Source organism: Dendrobates tinctorius, unplaced genomic scaffold (assembly GCF_039654945.1).
Source record: "Dendrobates tinctorius isolate UK_male_01 unplaced genomic scaffold, ASM3965494v1 ptg000099l, whole genome shotgun sequence".
Lineage (NCBI taxonomy): Eukaryota > Metazoa > Chordata > Amphibia > Anura > Dendrobatidae > Dendrobates > Dendrobates tinctorius.
In genome coordinates, this window is record NW_027361767.1 from 499,472 (window position 1) to 510,185 (window position 10,714).

The 10,714-nt window shown below is 41.3% G+C and overlaps 1 protein-coding gene across 1 annotated transcript in view; it reads left to right on the top strand.

The window, feature by feature from the left end:
- IL27RA (interleukin 27 receptor subunit alpha) overlaps nt 1-4,926 on the top strand; it is a 64,091-nt gene extending 59,165 nt beyond the window's left edge. The window contains exons 11-14 of the mRNA XM_073587353.1: nt 420-572; nt 1,604-1,732; nt 1,828-2,006; nt 4,131-4,926. Of these exons, the coding sequence (XP_073443454.1) occupies nt 420-572; nt 1,604-1,732; nt 1,828-2,006; nt 4,131-4,295 (626 nt within the window). The 3' untranslated portion in view covers nt 4,296-4,926. The remainder of the gene's footprint in view (nt 1-419; nt 573-1,603; nt 1,733-1,827; nt 2,007-4,130) is intronic.
- The last annotated feature ends 5,788 nt before the right edge of the window (nt 4,927-10,714 follow it).

The following is a 10,714-nucleotide window of genomic DNA, read 5'->3' on the forward strand; positions in this document are numbered from 1 at the left end:
GTGGCCTAAAGCTAAAAATAGTAGACCATGACAAGATAGCCAACTTTGGTTGGCAAAGGTATATACTGTTGGTCCAGAAGGTACACAAGTTTGGTTAGGGCACAAATCTTTCACACTCTGTCATCCTGCCAGTGTACTCTGCCTTGAGGGTCAATTTTAAAAACCGGATCCGGCGTAATCCGTCGAAAAACGGATAGAAAAACGGATGAACCGGATGAGACGGATCCGGTTTTGTCTGTCAAGAACAAGACGGATCCGGCAGAAAACTGGATCCGGCACATCAGGTTTTACAAAACATTTGCCGGATCCGGCATTCCGGCACGACGCCGGATCGCGCCTGACGCCGAAAACCTGATGTGTGAAAGTAGCCTTAGGGAATCATGTAATATAATCTTTTTTTCTCTGTTCTCACTTGGCAGTTCCTACTGCTGCTCCAAATTTTACCTGCCTCCATCTTTCTGCCGGAAACATCCTTGTCTCGTGGGAGGAGATACCAAGACTGCACAGGAGAGGAATAATTTCACATTATACCATCTACATAAATAGCACCAACACCTATAAGTATTACACAGGTATTTCATCAACTTTTATCATCCTTTTTATACTATATATAATTAACTCATCCCAAGTATACATTAGTGTTTCTTCCCATCCTTGTATAAAGTAACTAATAATGGCACTATATGAGTACCCATTACTGTACCTTTTCACTTTGTATAAAGGTAACCAAAACTGGCACTATGTGGGCACCCATTACTGTACTCTTTCATCTTGTATAAAGCCAAGAAGGATTGTTACCCCCTGGTTAATAATCATAATATCTATTCACTTTTTGTCCAATTATCTAATAATGGTACAATATATGGGCACCCATTGATATACATTCTTTTTTATGTTTTTTGTTTCTACTGAAACAGAAAATTAACAAAATATCTTCTTGGTATGTAGGCATAGTCAATATAAGTTATATATACAGTAGGTACCATTGATGTTTTAGCAAACTATTTTGAGAACCACAGTTAAATTGTAGTCATACATATAAGGCACTTAAACAAGCATTTATGACATTCAAGAAAAATAGTGCCAAATCTCATTATGGACATCCTAAACGGTTTCGTATAGAACAATGACATCCGAGAAAAAATTGTACACAGAAACCAACTTTGCAAACAAAGACATATAGATTTTATTAGAGTATTACACATAGAAACAAGTTTAAAAAGACAAGACTCATTAAAAAGTGGGAAACCACCGAAATGGCACCATAACCCACATAAACTCTATGAGGAGGCTGCACATGTTTTAAATGTCCAAATGGTGCTATACATATGCTGGTATCTCAAACCCCATGTAAAACATAGTTTTCTTAAAAAGACAGCGAATAGCTAACTAATGCATACATAACAATGAATTTGTGCAGGTAAACCTTACCTCCCGTGGGTGATGGTGACACATCTCACAGGTTCCTTTCACTTTTCAAATTTTTTTAGTATAAATATAACCTTAAATGTTTTCCATCACTTTTCTTATAATCCTCGCTAACTCAAGAATTTATAACAGACTATTTAGGTAATGACTTAATGTTAGGAATGGTTTGTCTTAGTATTGAATGGCAGTGGGAACAAGACCATCTCGGGACTGTCATCAGAGACTGTGTATACCATCTGGATGACTGCTTCCACTAGAGCAGGTGAAGGACAATCAAGTCCCCTAAAGACATTTCCAACTTCAGGCATGTACACAAATAAATCTGTGCCAATTTAGTATGTGTTTTATATAACATTGTGTCCTGACACCTCAACGTGTTCTTTTCCTCTTCAACATCAGGAAAACGACACCGCGTGCTGCTCATAGTCCCTATAGTCGTCATCACACTTTTAGTCTGTGGCACCATTCTGTGTTTCTTTGATTGTAAGACTCAATTTTGGCCCAAAATCCCCAAACCAGAAGACAAATTTAAGAAACTCTTCATAGCATCCAATGTCAACATGTGGCAACCCCATCAGGTAATGTCTATGATGTAAAACTTATGCTATATTATGAATTTTTTTATCTGCATTTACAATTTTGTGCTATTCCCACAAAATTACTACTGAAACTCATGGTATGACTGTATACAGTAGGTCTGAGTACAAAATTAAAAATGATACCCGTCTTGAAGTACTGGGAGTCCCTAACTTATGAACATCAGACTTATGTACAACCCCTAGTTACAAACGTCAAATGATTGCTTTGTATAAGGGTAACCAAATTTGGCACTATGTAGGCACCCATTACTGTACCCTCTCAGCTTGTATAAAGGCAAGAAGGATTGTCACACTATAGTTAACAATGCATGTTAAAAGAAAAACTACTAAATATACTTACTTCATCTGACCTCTCTGGCATCTCTCCGGACTTCTTTCCCTCGTCGCGCACTGCAACTCTCACTATCGTTCACTAAACGCCAGGCTCCCAGCCATGTTCAGGCCAGAGCTCACTCTGCAGTATAAGGTCGTGTCGTCATCGCAACCTTAAGGCATGCCAGTACTATAGTGAGAGATGCGGCACTCGAGGCAACAGAAAGAAGAGGAAAGGATGGCAAGGTGAGTATTGGTTAAAAAAAATACAAACTAATTCTAAGCTATCAGACCATCAGAACAAAGCTACAGAAGATAGCTAGTTCTTAACCTTGGGGGCTGCCTGTAATCCAGTGTGTCAGCGCTGAGAAATAAAGCTTTGAAACAACATGCATATTAGCCTGGAAGTGCACTGGGGGGCGTGTCGACGTAGTCAGAGTTCAGTGACACACCCCAATGCACTTCCAAGCTAATTTGCTTGCGGTTTTAAAGTTTGATTTTTCAGTGCTGACACATTGGATTTCAACCAAACTAGTTAAATCTGTATTGTCATATTAGGACGTAGACAACCAACCGGCGTCAGGAGTAAAATTGTCATCAGAAATTCCCTTCAAGTAAGCAGGAACGTTGTGAAGATGAATAGAAGCCATGATGCTATAAAGAACGCGGATGAAAATTATCTTTACAGAGGGTTTTTGTTTCCTAATAAATACATAGAAAATTATGGATTTCGGTCTATCTAGCCATCATCATTGATGCTCTTCATTACAGGGGCAATCTAGTTCAGTTACTGGATGATACTGGTCTATTAGTAGATTTGGTCTTGGTCAGACTGGGCAGTCCTAGTCTTATGTGTAGATTATAACAGCGCCCCCCCATGGGGTTTACTGGTATAGCTAGCTGGAGCATTGAAATACACTGCATAGATAGTGCAGAGCTTACAGTCTAAAAGTCAATGTTTGGACACACAGGACACCACGTGTTTTAATAGCTGATGTGGCCTCTGTGTGGGGAGTGCTGGCCACTCGTTCGGCCATGCTGGGAAACAGCAAACAAGCAGACATCTGTCATTATCCACCCACTTCCCCAATATGTAATGCTGACTCACGCGTTTCATTGTCCCAGCACGTTTCAGACAGGATTGACAAAATGCAGACTCTGATTTCTGTGCACTCTGAGGATTGCGGAGGGGAGGATGACGTTCTCTGATTGTTTGGGAAACAATCAAAAGTATTTGTCCGTAATAGTTCACTGGAACAATGGATAACCACCTTAAATTATTGTGAGGCATAGCTCAGGGAGGCTCGACCCCACCAGTCCTAAAATGGGGGGGGGGGGAAGCCTGTAACAAGCTGCTCCTCGGAGACTTCTATACAATAAAACAAAATAAGATAACGTCAGAAATCTTTGAGCAGTGCCTCCGGAGGTCAGACATTGTAAATACAAGGCCAGAAATTTACTAATATTGTTCAAGGTGGTTTGGACACTTTAAGGGAATCATGTACTTTAAAGGGAAGATGTCATCGAAAAATGACCTATTGCTTAAATCCGGTTTTTGTTACATAAACTTTTAAAAAAAAAGTGTTTTTTTTTTTCATATCATGATTTTTTTTTATAAAAAAATGAAAGCAATCCATTGCATTTTTAGACCCATAGTTTCCATCAGAAAGAGTTTTCAGCAGGCTCCTTATCATCACAGGCAGACAGTGACAGATAACACCTCTATACACAGGTATTATACACGTGAGGTTTCTCATCTAATATCGTACATATCTGCTTATATTCCTAAAGGTTTCCCTCAACCCACTCATTGCAGTAGTAGAAGAGATAGAGCCTCCACCTCAGCCTCCAGCGCCATCACCACAATCAACCCTACTGAATAAGCCTCCTGTCATTACTTCTGGGTATGAAAAACACTTCATGCCAACTCCAGAGGAGGTAATGGGTTTAGGCTGAAGGACACTTAAAGTTGCCCATGATGGATAGAAGATGAAGTTATTTGACCTGGCTGAAATGGACATCAAACGTGATACATCAAGATTCAAAGCATATGGGTTATTATTAGATATACTTGGACCTGAAGAACATGTAAGGTCTCCTGACGGTCTACTTTTACCCTGTTGGCTCTCTGTTGATGAAGTGTAACCCTACTTGGGCCTCTGCTAAACAAGTCCTACTCTGTTTGGGTCTCGTGTGGGCCAGTCAGACCCTCTTTGAACATTTAACAGCCTATCTGTTGGTGTCTGCGTTTCCCTGGGCTTGTCTGACTCCGAATGTCTGGTCGGTAAGTGAGACCTTGTTTTGGTCATTGATGGGCAACTCACACTGTGTTTGGGCCTCTAGTAGGTGAGTCTGACCAGTTTTGAACATCTGGTAGACCAATCTGACAGGTTGGGTCTCTTATGGGCCATTATGGCGCATATTTAGGACTTGATGGATTGGATGGGCCAGTCTGATCGTTTGATCTCTTGGAGACCATATTTGAGCAATGTATACAGTCATATGTAAAAGTTTGGGCACCCCTATTAATGTTAACCTTTTTTCTTTATAACAATTTTGGTTTTTGCAACAGGTATTTCAGTTTCACATATCTAATAACTGATGGACTCAGTTATATTTCTGGATTCAAATGAGGTTTATTGTGCTAACAGAAAATGTGCAATCTGCATTTAAACAAAATTTGACCGGTGCAAAAGTATGGGCACCCTTATCATTTTCTTGATTTGAACACTCCTAACTACTTTTTACTGACTTCCTGAAGAACTAAATTGGTTTAGTAACCTCATTGAGCTTTGAACTTCATAGCCAGGTGTATCAAATCATGAGAAAAGGTATTTAAAGTGGCCACTTGCAAGTAGTTCTCGAAGAGTGGCATCATGGGCTCCTCAAAACAACTCCCAAATGATCTGAAAACAAAGATTATTCAACATAGCTTTTCAGGGGAAGAATACAAAAAGTTGTCTCAGAGATTTAACCTGTCAGTTTCCACTGTGAGGAACATAGTAAGGAAATGGAAGAACACAGGTACAGTTCTTGTTAAGCCCAGAAGTGGCAGGCCAAGAAAAATATCAGAAAGGCAGAGAAGAAGAATGGTGAGAACAGTCAAGGACAATCCACAGACCACTTCCAAAGACCTGCAGCATCATCTTGCTGCAGATGGTGTCACTGTGCATCGGTCAACAATACAGCGCATGCATAACGCCTTTTTGTATGACCAAACAACTCAATCTTTGTTTCATCAGTCCACAGGACCTTCTTCCAAAATGTAACTGGCTTGTCCAAATGTGCTTTTGCAGACCTCAGGCGACTCTGTTTGTGGCGTGCTTGCAGAAACGGCTTCTTTCGCATCACCCTCCCATACAGCTTCTCCTTGTGCAAAGTGCGCTGTATTGTTGACCGATGCACAGTGACACCATCTGCAGCGAGATGATGCTGCAGGTCTTTGGAGGTGGTCTGTGGATTGTCCTTGACTGTACTCACCATTCTTCTTCTCTGCCTTTCTGATATTTTTCTTGGTCTGCCACTTCTGGGCTTAACAAGAACTGTACCTGTGTTCTTCCATTTCCTTACTATGTTCCTCACAGTGGAAACTGACAGGTTAAATCTCTGAGACAACTTTTTGTATCCTTCCCCTGAAAAGCTATGCTGAATAATCTTTGTTTTCAGATCATTTGAGAGTTGTTTTGAGGAGCCCATGATGCCACTCTTCATAGGAGAATCAAATAGGAGAACTACTTGCAAGTGGCCACCTTAAATACCTTTTCTCATGATTTGATACACCTGGCTATGAAGTTCAAAGCTCAATGAGGTTACAAAACCAATTTAGTGCTTCAGGAAGTCAGTAAAAAGTAGTTAGGAGTGTTCAAATCAAGAAAATGATAAGGGTGCCCATACTTTAGCACCGGTCAAATTTTGTTTAAATGCAGATTGCACATTTTCTGTTAGTACAATAAACCTCATTTGAATCCAGAAATATAACTGAGTCCATCAGTTATTAGATATATGAAACTGAAATAGCTGTTGCAAAAACCAAAATTGTTATAAAGAAAAAAGGTTAACATAAATAGGGGTGCCCAAACTTTTACATATGACTGTATACCCTTCTAAATCTAGCTCTCTAGTGGCCATTGTCTGTTTGGTCTTTGGTGGATGAATGTGACACTTTTTGGACCACTGGAGAGCCAATCTTACCTGTTTTGGTCTCTAGCCAGTCAATCTGACATGTTTCGACTGCTGCTCAACCAAATTGACTCTGTTTGGGCCTTAAGTTTTACAATATTTGGGGCCTCCGATGGTCCAGAATGAGTTTGTTGTTTTTTTTGGTGGGCAATCTAACCCTGATTGGGCCAATAGACACAACACTGAGGTATTTCTGACATTTCGGCCTTAAAATCAAATTACGGTAATCCCAATCCAGTGACTATGGGCTCAGGTCACCGTCATTGTCAGGGCCTGGTTACCTTGTATTATATATGATGGCTGCCTACTCTTGGAGTAGTTGGACCAGAAACATTTTGCCCGCCTCATTGTAAAAGTGTTAATTACTATAGGGTAAAGGGTTATTTTCCTATTGACTTGATAGACAGTATGGCTAGGGACGAATCCTTTCCACTCGTCCTATTAGATCTCAGGTATGAGGAAACTGGTGCTCGCCCTGTCCTACACCATCTGTGATGAGATTCACGCGCTCTTCTTCCATGTGTCACCTCATCACAGTTTGCACTATCGGATCCAGACTTCATATCTGGTTTACATATCACAGAACCGGAGTACGTGACAATGGCTGCCTGTCCCCGTAAGGACAATATTGTGCACTGTTTTACTTTTGTATAATATTTTTTGGAAAATATGAGATAAAATATTCATTTTTGTAAGAATTGTGTCTCCGACTCTTACTTCCAAGAATGTGGAATGTGGTTTCTATTTTTACTACAATGGTTTTACGGATTTCCCAAGGGTATTGGTGGGGAGTCATGTTTTTAAAGGGGTTTAAAGTATTATTATTATTATTATTTATTGTTATAGCGCCATTTATTCCATGGCGCTTTACATGTAAGGAGGGGTATACATAATAAAAACAAGCACAATAATGTTAAACAATACAAGTCATAACTGGTATAGGAGGAGAGAGGACCCTGCCCGCGAAGGCTCACAATCTACAAGGGATGGGTGAGGATACAGTAGGCGAGGGTAGAGCTGGTCGTGCAGCGGTTTGGTCGATTGGTGGTTACTGCAGGTTATAGGCTTGTCGGAAGAGGTGGGTCTTCAGGCTCTTTTTGAAGGTTGCGATGGTAGGTGAGAGTCTGATATGTTGTGGTAGAGAGTTCCAGAGTAGGGGTGATGCGCGAGAGAAATATTGTATGCGATTGTGGGAAGAGGAGATAAGAGGGGAGTAGAGAAGGAGATCTTGTGAGGATCGGAGGTTGCGTGCAGGAAAGTACCGGGAGACGAGGTCACAGATGTATGGAGGAGACAGGTTGTGGATGGCTTTGTATGTCATGGTTAGGGTTTTGTAATGGAGTCTCTGGGCAATTGGGAGCCAGTGAAGGGATTGACAGAGGGGAGAAGCTGGGGAATAGCGGGGGAACAGGTGGATTAGTCAGGCAGCGGAGTTTAGAATAGATTGGAGGGGTGCGAGAGTGTTTGAGGGGAGGCCACAGAGCAGGAGGTTGCAGTAGTCAAGGCGAGAGATGATGAGGGCATGGACTAGGGTTTTTGCAGATTCTTGGGTGAGGAATGAACGGATTCTTGAAATATTTTTGAGTTGAAGTCGGCAGGAAGCGGAAAGGGCTTGGATATGTGGTTTGAAAGAGAGATCAGTGTCAAGGATTACCCCGAGGCAGCGAGCTTGTGGGACTGGGGAGAGTGGGCAGTCATTTACTGTAATTGATAGGTTTGTAGGGGGGGGTCACGTGAGATGGGGGAAAGATGATGAATTCTGTTTTGTCCATGTTGAGTTTCAGAAATCTAGCGGAGAAGGATGAAATAGTGGACAGACATTTAGGGATTCTGGTTATATTAGTAGGGAGGTGATACCTGGTCCAGAGATGTAGATCTGTGTCATCAGCATAGAGGTGATACTGAAAGCCATGAGATTCTATGAGCTGTCCCAGGCCAAAGGTGTAAATAGAGAACAGCAGGGGCCCAAGGACTGAACCTTGTGGGACTCCGACAGATAGGGGGCGAGGTGAGAAGGTGGTGTGTGAGTGGGAGACGCTGAATGTCCGGTCTGTTAGGTATGATGAGATCCAGGATAGGGCCAAGTCTGTGATGCCGAGGGATGAGAGGCTCTGTAATAATAGGGAATGGTCCACTGTGTCAAAGGCAGCCGACAGGTCCAGGAGGAGGAGGACAGAGTAGTGTCGCTTGCTCTTGGCGGTTAAGAGGTCATTGGTGACCTTAGTAAGGGCAGTTTCAGTGGAGTGGTGTGACCGGAAGCCAGATTGTAAGCGGTCGAAGAGGGAGCAAGAAGAGAGATGGGAGGACAGTTCAAGGTAGACGTGTTGTTCCAGGAGCTTCGAGGCGTAGGGGAGAAGTGATATAGGGCGATAGCGAGATACAGAGGATGGGTCAAGAGAGGGCTTTTTGAGGATAGGTGTGATGGAGGCATGTTTAAAGCTTGAGGGGAAAACACCAGTTGTTAGTGATAGGTTGAAGAGATGGGTTAGGGTTGGGATGAAGACTGTGGTGAGGTTTGGTATGAAGTGGGATGGGATCGGGTCGAGTGCACAGGTGGTGAGATGTGATCTTGAGAGTAGAGTTGAGAGTCGATCTTCTGTAATGGTGGAGAAGTTGGTTTTGGAGGTGGAGGGCTGGGAAGTCGGGAGGAAGGGCTCTGGGGGTTGTTGACCAAAACTGTCTCTGATGTTAAGTATTCTTAAAGAGTAACCACTGTTTTCATGTTTATTTAATAAATTAATATAAAACATGAAAATAAGCAACTTTGTAATATGTCTTATCAGATAAATCTGCTTAATTCATGGGTATAATCTTTAAAATCTGTATTCAGCGAAGAAAGATTTCCCATTACTGAGATAGAAGATGACAGTTGGTGCTTACAAGGTTCCATGGAGTGGGGAGGAGCTAGAGGCAGACACAGAGAGGGGGAGGAGCTAGAGGCAGACACAGACAGGGGGAAGAGATAAAGGCAGACTCAGACAGAGGGGGAGGATCTAGAGACAGACAGAGGGGGACGAGTCAGAGGCAGACACAGACAGAAGGGGAGGAGCTAGATGCATACACATACAGAGAGGAAGGAGCTAGAGGCCTACACCTACAGAGGGGGAGGAGCTAGAGGCCTACACCTACAGAGGGGGAGGAGCTAGAGGCCTACACATACAGAGGGGAGGAGCTATTCGTAGACACAGACATTCTTCTGCAAGTTCTCCTGAAACAACAGTTACACTACAAATTTATGATAAGCGAAAAAGTCAAATGTCATTTCAGAAGAACTTGCAGAAGAATGTCTGTGTCTGTCTCTAGTTCCTCCCCCTCTGTATGTGTAGGCATCTAGCTCCTCCCCTTCTGTATGTAGGAGCAGTATTATAGTAGTTATATTCTTGTACATAAGGGCAGTATTATAGTAGTTATATTCTTCTACATAGGGGCAGTATTATAGTAGTTATATTCTTGTACATAGGGGGCAGTATTATAGTAGTTATATTCTTGTACATAAGGGCAGTATTATAGTAGTTATATTCTTCTACATAGGAGCAGTATTATAGTAGTTATATTCTTGTACATAGGGGCAGTATTATAGTAGTTATATTCTTGTACATATGAGCAGTATTATAGTAGTTATATGCTTATACATAGGGGCAGTACTATAGTAGTTATATTCTTGTACATAGGGGGCAGTATTATAGTAGTTATATTCTTGTACATAGGGGCAGTATTATAGTAGTTATATTCTTGTACATATGAGCAGTATTATAGTAGTTATATGCTTATACATAGGGGCAGTACTATAGTAGTTATATTCTTGTACATAGGGGGCAGTATTATAGTAGTTATATTCTTGTACATAGGGGCAGTATTATAGTAGTTATAGTCATGTACATAGGGGGCAGTATTATAGTAGTTATATTCTTGTACATAGGGGGCAGTATTATAGTAGTTATATTCTGTACATAGGGGGTAGAATTATAGTGGTTATATTCTTGTACATAGGAGCAGTATTATAGTAGTCATATTCTTGTACATAGGGGCAATATTATAGTAGTTATATTTTTGTGCACAGGAGGCAGTATTATAGTAGTTATATTCTTGTACATAGGGGCAGTATTATAGTAGTTATATTCTTGTACATAGGAGCAGTATTATAGTAGTTATAGTCTTGTACATAGGAGCAGTATTATAGTAGTTATATTCTTGTA